Source organism: Zophobas morio, unplaced genomic scaffold (genome assembly GCF_036711695.1).
Source record: "Zophobas morio isolate AGI-343-1 ecotype UQ-CSIRO unplaced genomic scaffold, CSIRO_AGI_Zmor_V1 ptg000012l, whole genome shotgun sequence".
Lineage (NCBI taxonomy): Eukaryota > Metazoa > Arthropoda > Insecta > Coleoptera > Tenebrionidae > Zophobas > Zophobas morio.
In genome coordinates this window covers 16,659,538-16,684,073 of record NW_026972117.1, presented here as the reverse complement: position 1 = coordinate 16,684,073, position 24,536 = coordinate 16,659,538, and the positions used below count along the sequence as shown (strand labels likewise).

Genomic DNA, 24,536 nt, shown 5'->3' with positions numbered 1-24,536 from the left:
TGAATCCTATCTAAAATGTCCAAAATAGGATGAGACTATACTTGTGATTTATCATTCTATTCATATTTTTTACTTTTGCTTATAGGGGGTGTCTCAAAAAAATTAATCACTGAGTCAATTTATTTTATTGATTGAATCAAGAATTGCAAAACTGAATTTTGAAATATTGCAGACGTTTGGAAGTTACTGTTTGACATGGTAGGTTTTCAATCAAAATATATCTGTTTATCAAGTCCAAAGACTTGAAGACGTCATCTCAAAATTTTGCCAAATAAATCCTATCTAAAATGTGGAAAATATCATCAGTATATTTTCGTAATTTATTATTGCATTCATATTTTTTAGATTTGCTTTTACAGTGACTCAAAAAAATATATGGATCAGTCAATTTATTTTAGTGAATAACTCAAGAGTTGCAAAAATGAATACTTTCAGATCTTGCAGACGTTAGTTATTGTAAGCATGGTAAATTGTTAAGAATATTAATTTATTCCCCCCAAAAAATTTATGGAATGGCTCGCTCGATTTTCGCAGATAATTTTGGGAATACAATACAGTTATTTTTAGTATTTCACTGCACGAATCCAAGGTGGTATACGTGTTGATAGTAAATGTTGATTAGGTGATCACAAAATTGTGTGAAGAAAAGACTCAACTCGAAAATGCTGAATATGTTTCATTATACTTTTGGTGCGAAGGAAGTTCTGTCGAAACAACGTTCGATCAATTTTTTGACAATGGTTGATATAAATAAAACTCAGTAGATGCTCATACTCGAAATACGAAGTATCTACTCGAATATCAAATCAAAATATTTCTAGTTTTTCTAGATGATACTAATACTTCAGTAAGTAACAGTTGATGCTTAAGTAGCATCTCGATACAACAAAAAAGGACAACAGTGACAGTGTTCAACCATCAATGCAAAAATCGAGTCACCAAAATATAAGTTAGTATGGGGTAGACACCTTGAGATGGGAATCTCTATGGTCAGTGTCAGAAAAAACGCACTGCACAATTTATGCATAAATAAAAGTTAATTACATGAAAAGTTTTCGATATTCCTGCTCTTAATGTGTTTTTCAAACTGAATGCACCTTTTGACGACGTTCCACGTTCATGAAAGTCACCATGCTTAGTTAAAATTCACTCTTACAACGATCCTTCTGGTTTTCTAAGCTGCTCTACAGACAGCTCAGTTATTTGCCACGCCGATGCTCATTTCTAGATTAAATGCTCACAAAACGCGTAGATGTTCAGTTTGTGTCCGGGTTTCCAAGTAGGTACTCAGTACATAGAGTAGATGCTCAGGTATATAAGAGTAATAATGAAGTAGGTACTTGATTATGTTGATTAAGAGCACAACGCTGATCAACTTCCATATCCGAATTACCCATGAAATAAATCATTGCGGTTTGCACCTGAGGTAGTTCGTCGCACATTTGATTGATTTCGTGGACCTATGTCAGCTTGTCGTCTTCTCGGCATTGTAATGAACTTCATAAAACGACAGAATTATTTTCACAGTCAATCAAATCTGTAAATTTTGTCTTGAGAATTTTAAAATATTGAAAACTTCAAATTAAATCCTCGAATGACGGTAAAGTTTGAGGTTTTGTCGAAACCAACAAAGTGAATATAGGTAAATAGAATGGCAGATCAAAATGAATAAGAAACTTTCGCAATGTGTAATTAAATTCACTTTAACCAAGACTTTTCTTAAAATAAACGACGTTTTTTTTACGAAAAAACAAAGAACGATTTGAAATGCAATTATACTTTTCACAATCGCACGGAAGAATTAGTTTTGTATGACACGTCAGCTAGACGACAGGTCCCTCAGAAACGCCAACTATTGAAATTAATTCGAAGTGGCGATTCCCATACAAAATTTTTAGAATTTTTTTATTTTTTAACTGTCCTTTTAAGTTATCCTTATTTTTTTTATTTATAAACCATCCCCGTAATATAAAAAATGGTTCAAATCGGTCAAGCCGTTTTTGAGTCTTAGCGAGACTAACAGGAACAGCAATTGATTTTTATTTTATAGACGATTAAAAAATGGGGGTTAGTGGTAGAAAGGTGAAAATTTAGGGTTATGTGTATTTTTTGATGCCAAATCTTAAAAAAATAAAAATAAAAAATTTTGTCCAAAAAATAATCAACATTCTTTTAGGGTGGGCCACCCTTATCACTTAGGGGTTTCAAAAATAGTTTACAATCTATTGTCAGACCTACCGGATATACATAAAAAATTTCATACAAATCGGTCAGCCCATTTCGGAGAAGTTCGGTTACAAACACTGTGACGCGAGAATTTTATACATAATGCATTATTATTTTAGAACAAATTTCATTACCATAAAAAAGGTTATACTGACTCGACCTTAAAAGATAGACATATACTGTCGCGGACTTTTTTTTAGAACTTTTAGAGGGGAACAATTTCGTCCTACATGATTTTTACGTAACTTTAACCGTTTAAGCAGCGTAAGCAACGGAAGCTGTCAAAGGTGGAATAATTTTCCTGTTTTTCCGAATTTTTCATTGCTACTTCGCTCCTAATGATTGTAGCGTGATTTTATATCGCCGATATGTAGATATGATACATGGACTATCCAACACAAAAAGATTTTTTGAATTTGAACCAGTAGTTTCTGAGATTAGCGTGTTCAAATAAACAAAAGCTTCAGCTTTATTATATAAGTATAGATTCCACATTACCTTAAAAAAGATAACGCAAAGAATTTTAATAAAGCAATAAAAAGATTGTTAATAAGCAGTGCCTACTACAGTTATGACGAATTTCTGGAAGACAAATCTATTGTGTAGTAAAATGTTTGTATTTATGTTGTTTGGTATTTATTTACATTGTACTTATTGTATTTTATAAATTTTGCATTATATTTAGTTATCTAATATATGTACTTTTCCTGACATGTACAAACATCCCGTCTGGGATGTAATGTATGAATAAAATTATTATGTATTATGTATATCAAAGAATTTGAGGAAGTAGTTAGGGAGTTTAGCGAAAATTCTTCTCAGTCGATTAAAGATTGCATAAATATTTTGGAAAACAAAGATTTGCGACAAGATCTAGCTTTTGTAAGAAGCAATTATCAATTCGCATGTGAGGTAATAGAGAAGTTAGCAAAACCCAACATGTTGTTGATAGATGCCATAAACTTAGTGAAAGAATTTAAACAACAAGCAAACGCAGTAAGGGGTGATATTGGTACTAGAGTATCTCACAAACTTGACGAAGTGTTACATAAAAATACAGGTTTCGGTGTTCTTTCCGACGTTACTCGTGTTTCACAAGACCAGAAGGTGGAAAATTTGGAGTTAGATTCAACATTAGTTGCAAAATTCAAATTTGCGCCAACAACGAGTGTGGATGTTGAACGCACATTCTCCAATTTTAAACTCATTTTAAATGATCGGCGAAAAAATTTTACAGTGTACAACGTGGAACATATTACAATCATAAATTGTTTTAAAGAAAACTGAAATACGTGTATAAAATATAAAGTCTAGGATTATTGTAATAATATTTTATCCAAAGTTCTAAGAAGTGTTCTTTGGTTTGTAATATGATTATGTTTTTAATGCTTTTTTGCTTAAAATAAAACTTTTTTAATGAAAGTGTTATGCTTATTTAGTGCTTTTTTGCTTAAAATAAAACTTTTTTATTGAACATGTTGTGCTTATTTAAGCGCTTATTCTTAATTTTTTTGTGATTATAAATCCGCTCTCTAATTATTATTTCCTTTGATATGAAATTTTCAGTTTGCGTTATACGAGTACAGTGTGCGACGTGGCGATAAGAGTTTTATTTCATATTAACTGCGAATTAAGTTTTACGATTTATTGCTATTTTTCTCTCATGTAACTACATGTATAAAACACAGTGAAAAAAAAAAGATAGTGACACAAAGGAACAAATATTAAAATATCAACCCTTCATAATTAAAAAAAAGCGAAACTCACCAACAGTCTAGCACATTCTTCATGGTCGTAGATAGCTGCAATATGCAAGGCTGTCCTCCCGTGTTCACCCCCTTGGAGGATGTCAATTTTCTCTTTATGTCGCCCCATCACCTCCAGCACCTTGACCTTGTTAAGCTCAGTAACCAGGTGTATAGCCGCTTGCTTTTTCTCATTTAATATATTTGTTTTTACACCCCTGTAACAAAAAAAAGTTATTCCAAGGGCTGGCAACCTTGGACAGCAATTTCGTGTCATTTTCTGTTTTGTTTTATCTAAATTAACATCTGCATATTCATCACGTCCTCATGTGGAGATAACATCAATTTAGTCGTCTTCGAAACGCGACGTTTCGTTGGAATTGTTGGAAACGTCTTAATTACGTGACTTCCCTAGCGAGGAATTATTAATTATTTTGTCGGTAGTATTTTTCCTTAGTTGTGGAGTAAACACGTGGCAAAATTTAATTACTCCTTGAAGTTGGGAAATTGAGAATGGAGTTGTGTAAGAAGTTAGGTAACAGTCAAGTGTAGAGTTAAATGGTATTGATTTGTTACACCAGGAAAAACAAGTTGTCTACTGTTAATACGAAAACTTTTATTTGAGTTTAATGTCGACTCTATTAACTAAGCTGACGAGACTAAGTTTTCACAAATTAAATTAAAGTGTAGTTTAAATTATAATAGCTCGACAACCACGGCGAGCAGCGGGAAATACTCTTTATCAAAGAATCTTAGATTGAACTTCAAGAAACCATTCATAAATCGGATTACCATGTCTAGCAATTTTTTGCTCTCGTTTGGTAAAATTCGTTCTCAACACGGTCTGATACAAATTCACAAGCAGGAGTAATTTTTTCAAGTGTTTACGAAAAATACAAAGTTTAAAATACATTCAATAACAGTCGCACAATTGTGTTCGAAGTTTACGGGTTTCGCATAAAAAAATTAATGAATAGCATGTATTTTTATTGCGTTTGTTCGGGTTTCGGTTTTACCTACCAACCGCAACCCTTGTCAACAAGCGTCCGAAACCCGAACAGCGTTGTTTGTATATATTTTGTTGAAAGTTCTAATTTAATATCGTCATCGAGCAAAAAATATTCAATGTAATAATAGTAAGAATAAGTTTCGTTTTTAAAGTTGTGTGTGTCTGATCCTCGTCTTGTCTACTGAAGTAGCATTCTTACATTTTTTTTCTGAGTCGTTTCTAATTTTAGCGACTTTTACATTTCAACACGGAGTTGTTACTCAATATTTTACGCTTATGAAGTTATTTTTAAAACGATAAGAAAATCTGTTTAAAAGTTAACAAAAAACGAAGAGACAATTTTATTTTAGTTGTCTCTTGAACAAGTAAAACATTTTGTTCATAGTCCCCTACAAAATTTCAGTTCCCTAGACTATGCTAAATTTTCTCCTTTCTTAAGATAATATTTATAAAGTTTACGCTGACCATTTTAGTGATACAGAGTGTAGAATTAAAAAATTAATATAAATTATTTATTTTTGCCTTTATTTTTTAACGGGTTGTATTTATTGTGAATTATAAAAATCGATATTTCTTGGAAAAAATCGCGCGGCGAATTTCTTGAAAATTATTAGCAGACGACTCGATTGTTGGTATTCGCAGACGGGGGAGCCGGGAGGGGGTGTAATTTTGCACCGAAACCAGTCTTACACCGTTCGCGGAACCGGAAATATGTCTCTTCGATTATTAGTTATTATTAATTACTAAAAATGAATATTGAGTGGTTTTTTGAAAACCATTCTTTTGGTTTTTGGTGGATAAAGTGTTAGTGGAGTTGGCAGAATGGAGTAAGAAGATTTTCTGGAGGTTGTGCTTGTGGTAAATTTGTACTGAATGTGTTTTATTACGAATTTGTAAAATTATATCACAAAACATTTAAAAATCGGTCCTACTAAAAATAACTTATTCATTAATTGTTTTGAGCCACCTGTTTAAGCAAATCTAAAAAATATGAATGCAATGATAAATCACAAGTAAAAATTCATCATATTTTGCACATTTTGGGTCGAATTTATTCTGCAAAATTTTGAGATGAATGATATATTTTGATTAACAATTTACCGTGCTAACAATAACTTTAACGCTCTGCAAGATTTCAAAGTATTCAGTTTTGCAATTCTTGATTTATTCAATAAATTAAATTGACTGATTCATTAATTTTTTTCGGTCACCCTGTATAAGCAAATCTAAAAAAGAATGTCTCGTAGAAATGTGTTTAATTTGAATGAGTTTTGTCCTCAAAACAGAAAACCAAAATTATTAATTAAGCCACAATGCAACAAAATGATTTCTTCATATTCTCACACAAATTTGATTTTACGATTTTCGCTTTGTGATAAACGATGTAAAGTAAAAACTAGAGGCATAAATAACACCCCTTGTCCTTCAGCACTAGGTAGTAGCAATCTTAAGCTCAAGTGTTTATTTATCTTTATACATCGAAGGAATGTCACGTACAAATTATTAATTAAACCACAATCGAACAAAATGTTCTGAATATTATAATTCTTATGAATTTTTTTTTTAAAATATAATTGTTAGTACGTACATATTTAAAATGACAACTAAAAAAATTGCAAATGAAAAATCGAGGAAAGGAAAAATTGAAAAATCAAGAAACTGAAAATTCTAAAATTTCAAAAACGAAAAGTTACAAAATTTAAAATTTGAAAATCGAAAAATCGATAACCAAAAAATTCAAAAATGAATAATTTTGCATTAAAAAGAAAAATCATGAAATTGAACAAATGGCAAACTGAAAATAAAGAAACTAAAAAGCCGAAACGAAAAATTGAAAACATGAAAAATTGAGAAATTAAAAACTTATTACTCGTGAAATTGAAAATCGAAGAACTGAAGAAACGACAAATAGAAACATTGAAAAACTAAAAAGTCCAGAGACTTAAAAATCGACAAAATCAAAGAACAGAAAAATTGCGAAGAAGAAAAAACGAATCTAATCGAAAAATTGGAAAACCCAAAAATTGTAAAATCGAAAAATTATATGTAGAAGGGTCAAATTTATAAAACCGAAAAACTGTAACAGCGAAATATGGAAAAGCTGAAAAATTAAAAATCGCAAAATCGAAAAATTGAAAAATCGAAGAATGTGAAAATTTTTGAAAATTGAAAAATGGAAAAATTCTAGAATCGTAAAATTGAAAAAGTAAAAATTTTTAAAAAATATTATTAATATTATTATGTATTCAAATAGAAACTAAAAAGTTCCTAATCAAAAACTGAAAAAAGGAAAAATTGAAAAATCAAGAAACTGAAAAATTTTAAATTGGAAAAAGAAAAATTACAAAATTTAAACTTGAAAAATCCAAAAATTGAATAATTTCACTTTGAAAACAAAAATTATGAATTTGAAAACTGAAAAATTGAAAAAAATAAAGAAAATGAAATCCGAAACGGAAACATGAGATATTGATAAATTGAAAAATTAATAATTGAAAACTCGTGAAATTGCAAATCGAAAAACTAAAAAATGTAGAACTAGAGAAACGACAAATTGAAACATTGAAAAACTAAAAAGTCCAGAGACTTAAAAGTCGAAAAAAACCAATGAATAGAAAAATTGTGAAGAAGAAAAAACGAATCTAATCGAAAAATTGGAAAATGCAAAAATTGTAAAATCTAAAAATTATATGTAGAAGGGTCAAATTTATCAAGCCGAAAAACTATAACAGCGACATATGGAAAAGCTGAAAAATTAAAAATCGCAAAATCGAAAAATTGAAAAATCGAAGAATTGAAAAATTAATAATGGAAAACTCGTGCAATTGCAAATCGAAAAACTAAAAGACGTAGAACTGAAGAAACGACAAATTGAAACATTGAAAAACTAAAAATCCAGAAACTTAAAAATCGAAAAAATTAATGAATAGAAAAATTGGAAAGAAGGAAAAACGAATCAAATCGAAAAACTGGAAATTCCAAAAATTGCAAACTGTAAAAGTTATATGTAGAATCGTCAAAACTGTAAGATCGAAAAACTGTAACAATAAAAGATCGAAAAGCTGAAAAATTAAAAATTGCAAAATCGAAAAATTGAAAAATCGAAACAACTGAAAAATCGAAAAATCGTACAAATGAAAATGCTTTAAAATTCAGTAATTGAAAAATGGGAAAATTTTCCCATTTAAAGTGTCAAAATTAGTCATATCTTATAAAATGCTAGCCCCGCCCACCCGCCCTGTATTCTCTTGGCACATATGTCATTTGCCAGAATCAGTTTAACTTAGCTAGAGAAGAATTTCACATCCTAGGGACTAATTTCGCTAACATTTAGCGAAAAAACTGAAAGCGGATTCGGATACTACAAGTATAGGAGTATATTTTAGTAAAACATTCAACTCATTTTAAAATACTGTTCTTTGAGATGACGTCTTCAAATTTTTGGTGGGGATGATCAGCCAAATTTTGGTTAGCATTTAACCATCTACATGATTTTCCTAACATACATACAAAATTTGACAACAATCGGTCTAGCAGTTTCGCAAATTACGTCTCTAATAAAAATGGATCCAGACAGACGGAAACGGGAGATTACTTTTTTCGTATTGTAGGGGTCATGAAACGTCGAGAAAATATAAAAACGGCCATTCGTCCGATGGACTCGATTACAATAATTGGTCGCAGCTGTTGCGAAAAATTATTTGATTGGATTTTGCGAATTTTATTTATTTCGACAGGACTTCTCCCAGCTTGTATTATGCGAAAAATTAATAATGTGGATGTACTGTTTTATGAAACGATATACGATTTATGAGATTCAACTTATAAAATTTTGAAATGACATCATCAACTTTTTGCCGGGCATGAACAAATTTTATCCTATTACCATTTACATAATCTTCTTAAATTTCACTTAAAATTAGTCTAATACTTTGGGAAATTATCTATCAAATGAAATCGCCGACTGATAGATAGACTTTTATATTTTGTCGACGTTTCATGACCCCTACAGTACGAAAAAAATAGTCTCCCGTTTCCGTCTGTCTGTCTGTATTCATTTTTATTAGACACGTAATCTCCGAAACCGCTCGACTGATTGTTGTCAAATTGTATACATATATTAGAAGTATCATGTAGATGGTTAAATACTAATCAAAATATTGCTAATCATCCCCACCAACAATTTGATGACGTCATTTCAAAAAATTCTATGTTTATTTGATTTAACTGTTATACAACAATATGCTCCTCTAAGTGTGGTTTACGAATCCGTTTTGAACATAATGCATTCTAGAGACCTTGCATAAATGTTATCAGAAAACAAACATTTTTTATTGTTTTTCAGAGAAGCGGAATTCATTGGACTTTAGTTCAAGGGCGAGGGAAGTAACCTTGGACCATTTTTTTATATATGATGTGGGAAGAAAAACGCTTAAATATTACTACGTCTTCTATTTGTTACAGGAGAACGTTCCCACTGCATAATTATTAACTACTAATACGTTTTTAACTGAGGCATAATTTATCGATATTTTTTAAGAAACATCCAAATTATAAATATCTAAAATTGTAGGCAACAAACAAAAACTCAGACTTAAACTTCAAATTCATAATAATTGGAATGTCTGTTAAAGTTATACAGCTTCACAGAAGATTGCAGAATTAAAAGAAACGAAAAAATCATTTTGGTTTACAACTTAAGCCACGCAAAATTCGAAATTCATTCTTCTAATGCCCAATTTAATATAAGCAGCTTCTGAAGAATTTGTTTCCATTTTTACATCAATATTCCTTAAAATAACATTTTCCAGCCAAATAATTCTAGACAAAGCAACCGCTGCAATATATTTCCCTTTAAGCGCCTTTATACACAACCTGTCCACGTATTTCTCTACAAAGCTACATTTCCCTGAGTTTCCCAAGCATGCAATTTCTCAGCGATTTTCCATCATTTTTCTTCACTTAACACATTGTTGCACCTGAACGATAACAAACTAACTTTTACTAGAAACGACAAATGTTCTTGTCAGGTTTTAAGCTGTAAAGACAAGACAATAACGTTCAGTCAAAACGGAATTTCATTCTGCTGCAATAATTTCTCATTACCAACTTTATGCATTATTTCCGAATACCGTAGCACACTTCGAACAAAAAAAAGTGGATTTACCATTCTAGTAATAAGTTTTTGTTAAGCAAATTTATGATCAAAATCGTTCATAAACAAGAGATTTAATTTCATAATGAAAGTAATGTTGTTAACTCAGCAACAATTTTCAATGCAAGGAAATGGGCCATGTAAATGTAATCCATGCTGTCTGCGATTAATTTCTTTGGATTTTGAAACAGAATCTGACACACACAAAAAAACGATAATTAAAATTGTGGATCCGGCAAACTGAAATCCAATTCTTTGGTCTGAGCTGTAATTAATTTATTTCCGTGAAGAAGGATATTGGTTTATTGACATCGACAGTTCCTAATTTCCTAGCTAGGCCTTTTTTTCAATTCAGTACGAGTATGTTTTTAATTTAAATTAAAATGAACTGTTCCTGAACAAAATGAAATATAATTAAAAGGGATTAAAAGAAAATACCACAGAGAACGTTGGCCCTTTTTCACTGTTCACTGTTTTCTCGTCTCACTTCCAATAACAAGCAACAAATGCCAATAAATACTCACACTTGCAACAAATAATCCACAGCGTCGAGACATTCATGTTCCACGGCAACATGAAGGGGTGTATTTCCTACATTATCCTGATTGTTAAGATCTGAAAACAAGTAGTTATCAGAATCATCTTTTCAAAGACTCGACATAATCTCGTACCGCCCCCTTGAGACAAGATGAACTGCAAAATATTTATCCTGTTCTTTGCTGCCGCCTGATGGGCCGCTGTCCTTCCTCTGCTGTCCTTAATACTTAATCTTGCTGGGTCGGCGTAATATAGTCTTTGGAAAGTTTCTAAGTTGCCACATTCAGCCACCTGGAACAAAATTTGTCAAATAAAAATTGGTTTTGCGCTATAGAATCATGAATATTGTTTGTGTATATCAAGATGGAGCATGAAAGCGGGTCAAAATTCAACGTTCAAAAGATTTTCAAGAACAGCGTTTTAAGTGGATGAAACCGCGAGCAAAAAGCTATTAGTAAGCTAATAAAGTTCGCAGAAAAACAAATGAAAAAGAACAGTGAGAAGCTTTCTAACTATTTAGTCGTATTTTCTGCTTCTTGGGTAAAAGTTGGCTTTTACAGACGTTTCCGACGTTTGAGTGGATAAAAGACTATTAAATAGTCGACGGCAGTGGTGTAAGCAAATATTTCATATCAAAAGAGTAATGGTGAAGCGCTGTTTTAAATTATTATTGGGGAAAGAATGCAGAATGAAGAAGGATTATGAAATTCCCTTGCTCGCCGTATGCGCTGTAGACAAAGTAACGGAATTTCTAAAGCTTTTTAAAAATATTTATAACACGATTGTAACGAAATGCTTTACATTTTCTGAATTAAAATGTGTTCAAGGAAACAACCTATTTATTCCACAAAAAAGAAAAATGATTCATTTCATTGTAGAGGAAACTGGAGCAAAATGATGCCGGGGGACTATTTTTGTTCGCTTTCTTTCGATATGATGGTGTGTTTTTTAAAAAAGCTGAAATATCGATAATTGAAAAATGTAATATTTTTTATATTAAGACTCAGTTGCTTCATACCGCAGCAACGTTTATTTACTTTCACAAAATATTGCTAAAAAGTTCTTTACGAGAAACAAAAAAAATGGCATTAGACACAAAAATTGCTTATCTTCATTAATACAGAGTGTGTAAATTTGCAAATTGTGATATCCATACGAAACACCCTGTACATTCAAAAATATAAAAACTGTAGCCCGGGTGGTTAACATTTGTAATTGGGGAACGTAACTGACTAAAATAAACTAAAAAATAAAGTAAATTATAATTATAGAGGTGAGATCCATTAATATTATTTTTCAAAGAAAACGGACTTAAAGAAATATAAAATGATCGAAAAAAGTCGTCTAACACGATTTGAAATTCAGTCTTAAAAAATTATGTTAGTGCCTTGTTCAGTTTGACAGCTCCGGTCAAATAACTGTCAAATAAAGTGCTACAAGACATCGTTGACAAACGTCATTATTTTAAAAATAGCCTACTAGAGGACTTGTTTTTTCCCATGATTTTCTCTTTTGTTCCTTGTGGCACCAAATTCACACTACCACGTGCTTGTTTTTTTCCTCTAATAGTCTTTACTTTTTATGATTTTTCCTTTTTTGAAATCTCAAAGTGTGAAAATTTGAAATTTCACGCTTTTGGGAGAAAGCACAAGACAAAAGACACCAAATAATATTAATAACAGTAAGTTATTAAGACCACTTTTAAGCTCCTGTCAGATATAGGTATACATATATGTATAGGGTGTTCTGTTAGGCGTAACATACAACTTAGTTTCTAGTTAAATGAAGCACCCTATATATCTTTACATACTTTAATTGACCCCTTGTCACGCTTTACAACCACCGTTTATTTTTAAAATTACGGTGCGACGTTGCCACGTTATTCCAATTTCCTTGAAATTTTTTAAGCAACGGAACGGTTCACATTAAAAATTACAGCAGGGTTATTTTTAAAATCTGTGTTATAACATTTTTTGGGGAGATAATCAAAGGTACTCGCTTTGTATCAACTAAACCAAATTTTGATGTACAGAGTGTTTATAAAAATTGGTCTAAAGAGTTTAGACAGTACTTCCCTTGCTGTCGGAAACGTGACGACTGCATGCGTATTATTTTTTTTTTTTTTGCATTAGATTTCAAAGCATTCGGTTTTGTAGTTCTTGATTAAATCAATAAAATAAATTTGCGCATTCATTAAATTTTTTGAGTCACGCTGTACATATATCCAAATCCAAAAAGTATGAATGGAATGATAAATTACAAGAAGAGACTCATCATATTTTATACATTTTGGATAGGATTATTCGGCAAACTTTAGAATTGACGTTATCAATTTTTTGGAGGGGATAAGCAAATAAATTTTGACTAAAAATTTATTATGTTCTTTATAACCTTAAAACATTTGCAAAATTTCAAAGAATTCGGTTCTGTAGTTCCTGATTAAATCAATAAAATAAATTCACGGATTCATTAATTTTTTTGGGTCACCCTGTATATGCATATCCAAAAAATATGAATGGATTGATAAATCACAAGAAGAGACTCATCATATTTTGTACATCTTAGATAGGATTTATTCAGCAAAATTTTGGGGTGACGTCATCAATAATGGAGGGGATAACTAAATATATTGTGATTAAAATTTTATCATGCTTATCATAAGTGTAAACCATCTGCAAGATTTCAAAGCATTCGGTTTTGTAGATTCCAAATCAAATGTCAAAATGTTGTTTCCTAATTTTGATTTTTTTTCCAAAAATCTGAACGTTTCGGGTAAAATCTCAATCCGCACTCATAAACTACATGTGTAAGACCATGTTATCTGATACAATTTAAAACCTAATGACTATGCACAATTTTGAAGTAACGTCATCACATTAGTGATGGGGATGATTAGACAAATTTTGGTTAGCGTTTTACCATCTACAAGATATAGCTAATATACAGGGTGTTATTGAAAGGTACGTACAACAAAATTGACAGTTCTTCGCGAAGTCTAAGAAGTCTAAAAAACTTAGTTTGTGTTATCAGAATTATTATAAAGGGAAAATGAACCCTTATCCAACCTTTTTAGACGCTACTGAAGGATAAATAGGTAAAATTAATTTATTTTAATAAATTCTAGCAACTGTAACAATAAAATTTTTGTCAAGACTAAATGTTGCTATAGAAACGAAAGATGTTCTTTTTATCAGAGCCGTACAACGAATTTGGACATAAATTTTAATATTTTTTATCTCTAAAAGGAGAACACTTTTACCTGAACTTTTTTTTACTTTTAGCCCCCATACTTCGAGACCAATTGCCAATTTTATTTTGTACGTACCTTTCAATAACACTCTGTAAATACAAAATTTGACAACATTCGGCCCAGTACTTTCGGAGATTATCTGTCTAATAAAAATCCGGGACGGCAGACAGACGGACAGACGGACAGACAGACGGAAACGGGAGACCTATTTATTCGTCTTCTAGGGGTCATGAATGATCGAGAAAATGTAAAAGTAGAGAGTCGGCCGACGGACTCGTTTACAATACTTCCTTTGCTTACGCTCGGGAAGTAAAAAAATGTTTTATTATTACAATTTTCAAATGTCGATATATCAGTTTATCCAAATACAGCACCTTATATTTTATTACTGCATGTTGGTTTTTTATGTTCTGTTTTTACTTCTCGAGCGTAAGCAAAGGAAGTATTGAAATCAAGTCCGTCGGCCAACTCTCTATTTTTGCATTTTCTCAACCTATCATGACCCCTAGAGGACGAGGAAATAGGTCTTCCGTTTCCGTCTGTCTATCCGTCTGTCCGTCTGTCTGCCGTCCCGGATTTTTAGTAGATAGATAATTTCCGAAAGTACTGGGCCGATTGTTGTAAAATTTTGTATTTATATTAGGTATATCATGTAGATGGTAAAACGCTAATCAAAATTTGTCTAATCATCCCCACCACTAATGTGATGACGTCACTTCAAAATTGTACATAGTAATTGGGTTTTAAATTGTATCGAATAACATAGTCTTACACATGTAGTTTATGACTCCGAATTGAGAGTTTACCGGAAACGTCCAGATTTTTGAAAAAAAAATCAAAATTTGGAAACAACATTTCGACATTTAATTTGGAATCTACAAAACCGAATGCTTTGAAATCTTGTAGATGGTTTATAGTTATGATAAGCATGATAAAATTTTGATCACAATAATATATTTACTTATCCCCTCCAAAAAATTGATGACGTCAGCTCAAAAGTTTGCGAAATAAATCTTATCTAAAATGTACAAAATATGATGTGAGTATGTACTTGTGATTTATCTTTCCATTCATATTTTTTGGATTTGCATATACAGGGTGACTCAAAAAATTAATGAACGCTTTGAAATCTTGGAGATATTTTAAAGTTATCATAATCATATTAAATTTTTGGTCAAAATGTATTTGCTCATCCCCCCTAGAAAATTGATGACTTCACCTCAAAATTTTGCTGAATAAATCCTATCTTAAATGTGCAAAAAATGATGAGTGTGTAGTTGTGATTTATCATTCCATTCATATTTTTTGGATTTGCACAAACAGGGTGACTCAAAAAAATTAATGAATGCGTGAATTTTTCTATTGATTTAATCAGGAACTACAAAACCGAATGGTTTGAAATCGTGGAGATGTTTTAAAGTTATCATCATAGTCATGGTAAATTTTTAGTCAAAATGTATTTGCTCCTTCCCCCCCCCTAAAAAATTTATGACGTCACATCTTAAATGTGCAAGAAAAAAACATAATAGGCATGCAGTCGTCCCGTTTCCAACAGCGAGGAAAGTACTGTCTAAACTCTTTAGACCAATTTTTTTGCTGAGTATTTTCTGTTTTTAAAATTCATAATTACTTTTTAATTTTTTAAAAAAGAGTGTTCCGTTTGAAAAAACTTAAATATCAATATTTGAACATTGTAATCTTTCAGATTTTTTATATAAACACTCAGTCAAATAGGAGGTGAATCAAAATATCTAAAACTAAGTATATAGGATGTTTCATTTAAAAAACTAAATTATGTATTACACCTTCAGAACAGAACACTCTAGGTAGTTACAAATAATTTTATATTACATATAATCTTCAAACCGTACAGCTTTGGTTTTTTATTTTTTCTATCTCTAATAAATATTGAGATTTTGAGAACAGCGAGTTTAGTGACTCACCCTGTATATTAGCTAACAAATATCACTTACGAACAACTTACAACAAATTTGCACATCTAAAAACGTCCAAACCTTTGAAAATGTATCATCCAAGTAATTAATAATCTTTGCGACATAAACGTAATTTGTAAATTTGTATAAATATTTACAGGTTAAATATAAAAGACATTTTGTTCAATTTTTAAATACTAATTAAACAGTGAATCCCTGAAATCACCATGTCTTGCAAATATTTCAGTTCTCAACTTGAAACGAAAATTTGATAATTAACAAGACAAATCGTTCGAACACTCTGACTGATTTACTTTCAAGGGAAATTTATAAATTCCACGAAATCAGGAAATGTAAAGAAACGTTCTTTTTAAGGATTTCTCAAAACAATTATTGTAAAAAATACTCAAATGAAGGGGTATCAAGTAACCTCGTTACGAAGGATTACGTTTGTGGGCTCATTGTGAACTCATTTTCTTCTCATTTCTCAAATATAAATCTGTAGGTTTTCCGTAGAGATCAAATTTACTGGTATTTACGCTACGGTGGTCAAAGCTTTTTTTAATTCTTAGTTTTAAAATATAAGCATTGGTATACCAGATTTAACTAACATTTTATTAGTATAGTAATAGTTCTTGAAACTTTCGTTAAATAATATACAAAGGCAAAACTTAAACATGTAGTTTTTTCACAGTCTCTGGGAATTAATTTCAAAAAGCAATTATTTTTTAACAAACGGGGATCAAGTCGAGACACTGCTGGCTACAAAAATTTTAACGAGATTTTTTACCATAATTTTCCCTTTTGTTTCTGCAGGAGACTGTTTATTGAAGTTAATTAGCTTCGATCAAATTTGCATATTTATGTATACAGAATTCGTAATCCCCAGGATGGCGTTGATCCTGCACAAAGTATGGAAGAATCAATATGAGTGGGTCAAGTCTGTCACTATCTGTTCGTTTTATGATGAAGAACTTTTTTCTTTCTACTTGTTGAATCCTCGCGGGCATCTTTCGAAATACCGAGTTTGAAAACTTGGTTCCACGAAACTGTAAACCCGCTAAATTTGCCAACTTTGATGTCATAATCCTGCCGCCACTCTGACGACAGCGGAATTATCGAAGCTTGAAGTTCAAATCCTTTGAAGCAAAAATCAAAAAAGATTTTTATTGGTCAAAAGAAAAATTTGCAGTTTGCACAATCTGTAACGTTTCTTGAAAATTTCATAATGTTAAAATATTTCGTGATTGTTCAAACCTGTCATCAGTTTTTGGTATTTGTTTTTTATTTCAAAATTTATAAAAGTACTTATGTGCACGACGCTGATTCATATCGTTATTCGTCATGTTAGGTAATAAAAAAATCTTCGCTGACATATTGTTCATCAATTTACATCATTACAGAAAATCTTAATCCAGGTCAGGGTCTAGTCTGGAAATTCTAACCACAGACTATGACAACAGGAAAATAACACCGTAGTTACCACATTAAAAATTAATCAGTATTTTTAACACTTTTCCGACTATAAATAAAAAAGTATGTTTTTTATTTCATTTTTATCTTTTATATAAGCATCTTAAGTTGAACGTTTCTAATTATGTAAGCACTGAAAATAAATTCTGTTTCATAAATATAATGAAAATTTCTCACAATGAGTATGTCTTTTAACATTACCGCACTGTTTCTGATCAATCAATATTACCCTTCAAGTTAACGAAGCGTTATTACTTCTTATGCAAGATACTCATACATGTAGCAGTGACATCTCATTTCGATGATGTAACAAACCGAAAAATTTGTTACGATTTCCTTTTTAATCACAAAATTTGTCTCTGAAAACGTCAATAATCTGGTTGCAGACTTGTTATTTTTCTAAATCAATCCTCATAACCGATGAAGTGTAATGCATAAACGTTTTTTAGACGCAATCCCTAAAAAACGTAAGGAAGAATTTATTTTCGTTTAATTTTCAAAGACCCAGCGGACTTTTTGAACAAAAAAAAGCCGATTAAAACTTGAGTCACGGAGAAATAGAATTAATTTTGTCGTCGTCTGTTGTATTATTAAAGATTTGTTCAACTGGAATTTGTGATATTGGAATTTATTCATCAATTCATCATATTTTATTATGTTAACACTTTGTCCCTGCGGAGCACAAATGAAAAAACTCTTGAGAGATTTTAATTCTTTACTAGCTATCAGACACCAATTTTAATTATGGTCGAAGTTTCAATTTTAAATTGTGTTAAATTGTTTAAGCAGTGTTTTTAAGAATAATAAAAAATGATCGATATATTTACCACCAATTTTTCTTGCGAATATCTTAACATATACGTAACTGACACTTTTTTTGTGTTTGCGAGAGCCCATAAAAACGGTAATCAAATTTGTAATTAAATTCAAATCAAATTACTTCAACCAAGTTTGGAAGACGATTTCGCTGAAAAGTTCCTAAAGAATTCAAAGAAATTAAGACGCAAATTTTCTTGTTATGAATTCTCGTTTTATGAAACAAAATTAATTTCTCTTTTCAAACAGTCCTTCGGTGAGAACTAAAGATGAATTATAATTATTGTCAAGACCACGAGGGATCTTTAGATCCAAAAAACGTGAAAATCAGATTTGTACTTTTTTGTAATTTTGACATAAGTATTTATATTATAGCGCTAGTCGCAATATAACTTATATACAAAAACTCTGCATAAAGCGATATTAAAAACAAAGCAACAATAAGAATAAAGAAATTTTTTAAATAAAATTTGAGGAAGAAATAATATATTTATTTATTTAATCAGTTTTGTGAAACATACTGTATACGAATTTATGGCGTGTTTTTTCATAATTATTTATGTATGATTATGATATTTCAAAGAGAATAACTAAATAAATTTTGTTCGATTTTGTACAGCCCGTCACAATTTTTTGCGTCGTACCTTTTGTTTTAAATTCCAAAATAATTGAATTATTTAACACAAAACCGATAAAAGAAAAGCAAGGCAATACAGACAGACAGAAATGGGAAACCAGTATTTTTGTATTCCACAGAATGTCAAACTTTACTTAAAATAAAATGTTATCGACTATCCAAACGAAATTTTACCTTTCTTTGTAACAGATTTCATGTGATTATTAAATACAATTTATTTAATTAATGTTATTTAATAAAAGTAGTTTTTTTTTTTATAGAATTCGTTTTCATTTTTATCGCATCTCAACAAATGGTGCACTGTTCACCACTCACTGCCAGCCATTTATTACTTTACACCAGCAATGTAGAAGAAATTTAATAGATATTTAGTTCAACTATTTAAAGTTGTGATTAATAAAAAATGTCCTCAAGTTGGTTTTTGACAATGATTTTTTTTTCTGTTTGTCCACTATGCACAATGAAAAATGATAAAAACAGTTTACTCATCCCACGCTAAGAACGTTTTTTTGTGATCGCATGTTATTTAACATTTAAAAAATACCAACAAGAACAGCAATTATAATATAATTATAAACACATCAGCAAAAAGTCAAAGACATGAAAATTACTGCACGCACTGAAACCATAGGTATTATGTTATATTTATTGCTAAGATTAACAGTATTTTTAAAAATCAATACCTCAATTATTTCTGGAAATTTCGGAACGCGCTTTTTACCACTGATTTCAAATTACAAAACTCTAGCGATCACAAGAGAAACATTGTTTAATTTTTTTGTCTGAAATAAGATTCAGTAAAAGCAGCTTGTAATGGAAAGTCTGCTGAAATTACTGAACAGTGAGCCGGCGTTTCCAAGCCGAACGAAATTAAACTAATCCGCAAAACCTTCGAGTAGAAAAACTTAAACACCTATTCCTCAGAAGCTTTTATTTTCTCTCATAAAAAAAGTTTAATTTCAAATTAATCAATAATACAATTACTTGCACATTCAATGTAATTATTTTGAATTATTGATCTCAAAATTTTATTAATATTTACATAACCACACAAAACCCAACTACTGCAAAAAAAAACTTCGTAGAAAAGTATGTATTTAACATTTAAATAAATCAACTAAAAACATTAATATAATCAAAAGAAACATAATTGACGTAATAACCATTTAACAAAAAATGTAACTACGACACATTTTTTATACGAGCCCTCACCGAAAGAAGTTCGTTGATTTCTTGAACAGACGGCTTCTTGTAGAAAGTTTGTAGCCGGAGGACTTTGGTCCATTTTTTAGCTGCCCTCGATGAGCCACAAACGGCCATCATGCCATCGGGTGTAAACCCCAGTTTTAAAGTTTGAACGAACTTAGGCCAGATATCAAATGGCAATTTTGAGTTTTCGCGACAGGACTCACCGAGCGACTGCCGCCACCGAAAGGATTGCGCTTTTAGCATCCTTCGTCCGTACTACGCCGAATCTGGAGTCACGCAGGACCTTGCTTAATGGGCAACAAGTAAGGGTGTTGCGTCTGGACTGAAGAAGTTTGTAAAAAAAGTTGAATGGGAAAGGGCAAGAAATTAAGTTAGAGTAGAGAAAGGTAAGTGTTCTTACGAGAGTAGTAATGATGTAATAAGTAGAAGAAAACTTTTTAATAATGAAACAGTAGTAGGAAAACGCATCGAAAATCCAAAAGGTCATAGAAATCATAACAAAAAAACTAAACGCTCCAAGTATCAAATAAGGGAAAAAACTCTAATTCAACTTTTTTTTGAGTAGCTAATATTAAAAACCAGACAAAAAATTTAATCCAACGAAATTTTTTACAAAAAACAGAATAATGTATAATTTCATTTTTAATTAAAGCTTGCAGCAAGTCTCTGATCGCTTTTTAATTATAATTTAAACTAATATACCTATTTAAATTAAGATTTGAACTCACTGCATTTGACAATTTAATAACAGTAGTCCAGTTTTATAAAGAACAAATAAATGGAATAAATTTCATTTCATAAGCAGTTAGCTTTAAAAAGTTACATTTTATTATTACAAACCCACATTTAAATATAATTTTAAAAACTCCATAGGGACTTCACCTTGGATCCAATCCTTTTTCTCCTTGCATGAATGAATGATCTGGTTTCTTTTTTTGAAGGAAATTCTTTCCTTCCCTTTTTCTTTTCATGTGACTTATAAGTTTTTATTTATGAAAAATTTCATGATAAATGAATAAAAAATAATAATTAAACAATTTTAAGAAATTTTATCCAAAAACAAAATCATATGTTAACTTTGAATCAAATTTGAATATTTCTACATCATTGGGAACTCACCGAAATTAGAATATGTTTTTTTTAACCAATTGGCCTTAAAATGTTATATTACAACAAATTCAAACTGAAATATAACTTAAAAAGTTCTACAGGGACCTCACCTTGGACCCATTCCTTTTTCTTTTGACGTGAATGATGTGGTTTCTATTTTTGAACGATAATTAACAATATTTTAAACAAGTGAAAAATAAATGTCTTTATGAAATTCTTTCCTTTTCTTTTTCTTTTTATTTTTATGTGACTTAGGTATAAGTTTTTATTTTTGAATTTCATGATAAATGAATAAAATAATTAAACAATTTTACGAAATTTTATCAAAATGATATTTTTATATCACGATAGTTAAACATGTTTTCGGTTTCTTGTTGGGAAAAGAAGACTACGTATATTAAGAACAAATGGACAAAATATAAACCCCGCCCACCCACCCTTTCTCAATTGTGATGAATGTTTTATTCATCGTGAATTGAAGGGCGGAGTTTAGTTGAAAAATCCTATGTCTCTACAAGAAATTACGGTATAAAATTCATCACAATTGAGATTGGGGCGGGTGGGTGGGGCTTAATCTTTTTTTTTAACATATGGAGTTTTCTTTTATCAACAGGATAGCTAAACATGTTTTCAGTTTCTTGTTGGGAAAAGAAGACTTTGTGTATTAAGAAAAAATGGACAAAATATAAGCCCCGCCCACCCACCCCTTCTCAATTGTGACGAATATTTTATTCATCGTGAGCTAAAGGGCTGAGTTTAGCTGCAAGATCCTCATTTCTCTACAAGAAATTATCATAGAAAATTCATCACAATTGAGATTGGGGCGGGTGGGTGGGGTTTAATCTTTGTTTTTTTTTTTAAGGTATACATAGAGTTTTTTTTCAACCACAGGAGAGTTAAACATGTTTTCAGTTTCTTGTTGGGAAAAGAAGACTTCGCATATTAAGAAAAACTGGACAAAATACAAGCCCCGCCCACCCACCCTTTCTGAATTGTGACGAATGTTTTATTCATCGTGAGCCGAAGGGCGGTGCTTAGTTACAAAATCCTCATTTCTGTATAAGAAATTACCATATGAAATTAATCACAATTGAGACTGGGGCGGGTGGGTGGGGCTTAATCTTCGTGTTTTCTTTTAGTAAATGGAATTTTCTTTCATCAACAGGATAGTTAAACATGTTTTCAGTTTCGTGTTGTATTCAGAAAAAAATGGACAAAAATACAGCCTGTTATTGAAAGGTACGTACAAAATAAAATCGGCAGTTGGTCTCGAAGTATGGATGCTAAAATTTAAAAAAAGTTCAGGTAAAAGTGTTCTCCTTTTAGAGATAAAAATTGTTAAAATGTATGTCCAAATTCGTTGTACGCCTCTGATAAAAAAATCGTCTTTCGTTTCTATAGCAACATTTAGTCTTGACAAAAGTTTTATTGTTACAGTTGCTAGGATTTACTAAAATAAATTAATTTTACCTATTTATCCTTCAGTAGCGTCTAAAAAGATTAGATAAGGGTTAATTTTCCCCTTAAAATTTTGATAAGACAAAATAAGTTTTTCCGACTTCTTAGACTTCGCGAAGAACTGTCCATTTTGTTGTACGTACCTTTCAATAACACCCTGTATAATGGATGCAAAATTGCTTCTAAAATTCTAGAACTATGAAACAAAATCTTAAAATGACTTCCTCACATGTTTGAAAGAGACAGGAATTTACTGTTCTTGACAACTTTAAAATTCAAAATTTCAGTAAAAAAATTGGTCGAGGGTTACTTCCACAGAACTTCCCTCGCCTATAAAGTATAGTCGAAATACGGTTTCTTAGAAAAATTATAAAATTTAATTTTGCATATTTTATTTTTTAATGATAAACCCTATAAGTTCAAATAAATTTAGATATGTGTGAACTGTCAAAGTACAGGTAAAGGAGCATGCTATGCGTTTGTTTCAAGTGAGTATTTCAAGGACACGTATAGCAATTTGTATAGGTGTAGTTTACACTGTACTAATATTACTATTAATAAAACAGTACTCTGTACTCACATTTTCCGGAAAATAGGGTGATTCGGTATTGATTTGACAAAAAATCAATTTTCTAATTCATCAGTTGTTTTGTGTCACCCTGTATAAGTAACATTAAAAACTATTAATACATTGATAAACCACAAGTAATGAGTCAAGTTTTACTCACCATAATTTTGAGATGACGTCATCAATTTTTTTGAACTGTAACATGTTTGTAAGATTTCAGAGCATTCGATTTTCTGGGCTAAAACTCAATACGGATTCATAAACCGCAAGTGCAGGAGGACATTTTTTGGTTAGCGTTTTACCATCTACACGATATTCCTAATAAAAATAAATACCAACACAGGCGACAGACAAGCAGACAGACAGACAGACGACAGACAGACGGAAACGGACGACCTACTTTTTTGATAGTTTTAAAGCTATTTTAGTCAAAATTCTTAATTTATGCACTAATTGGAGTTTGCGGAAGGAGAGTATTGTGGTGGTTTTAAATCAGCAGACTACGTGTCAACAAACCGCTATCTGAAGCAAATTCATTGGCATTCATGTCGTTACGACTTGGCGCTTAACGATATGATTACTATATTTTATGGTATTTTATATGAAGCAATTTATATTTATATTCCACTGAAACGCCTTTCATTAGGGAATTGTCCACACTGATATCATAACAAATTAAACGTACTTACTTTTTAAAAGCAAAAGCAATATGCTACACATTTTTTATACTTACAGAAAGAAATTTTAAAATTAGCTGTTTAAATATCTTACTTTGTAAAACGTCACCTCATACTCCTACAAGTCCTGTAATTGTAGTTTATGAATCCGCCTTCATATTTTTTACCCTAAGCACACTGTGACTGATGTCACCTATATTTTTAACGTGTAGGGTTTATCATAAAATAAATAAAATTTCGCAAAGTCAAATTTTATAATTTGGATTTTGGATTTGTATTTGTATTTAACTTCTGCCTAAACCGTTCGATAAATTTTAGTTTCATGTTAAAATTTTAGTTCTTTACTCACGTTTTAGAGCAATTTGTATTGATTAACTGTAAAAAGTTTGAAAAGTTATAAACTACTAAAAACAAGAGCACGTTAAACCACAAGTAAAATTCGACTTGTATTTTCTAAATAAGATTGATTTAACAGATTTTAGCCCAAACTACTACACCATAAAAAAATTCTGTTAGTAGGATCTGCCTTTTTTATCCCTTCTTGTGTGTACTATTACAAAGAGGCAGACAGCTTTAATGTCCAAAGTCAACTAAAGAACGACTTTTATTTATCGCATTTTATACGGTAACACTACCCTTATTGCACTTTTTGCAAAAACTTTAATTCAAACTGTCTGGTCAGAAATTCGATACTCTCGTATTACGAAAAGTTCGAATACCAAGAAGACATCT

At 30.9% G+C, this 24,536-nt stretch overlaps 1 protein-coding gene across 5 annotated transcripts in view; it reads right to left on the bottom strand.

The window, feature by feature from the left end:
• The window catches only part of LOC135127912 (transient receptor potential cation channel subfamily A member 1), a 97,613-nt gene that overhangs the window by 29,603 nt on the left and 43,474 nt on the right, over positions 1–24,536 (bottom strand). For all 5 annotated transcript variants that reach the window (XM_064054599.1, XM_064054600.1, XM_064054601.1 and 2 more), the window contains exons 4-6: positions 10,807–10,963; positions 10,660–10,750; positions 3,994–4,189 (exon numbers count right to left, since the gene is read on the bottom strand). In XM_064054599.1, the coding sequence (XP_063910669.1) occupies positions 3,994–4,189; positions 10,660–10,750; positions 10,807–10,963 (444 nt within the window). The remainder of the gene's footprint in view (positions 1–3,993; positions 4,190–10,659; positions 10,751–10,806; positions 10,964–24,536) is intronic.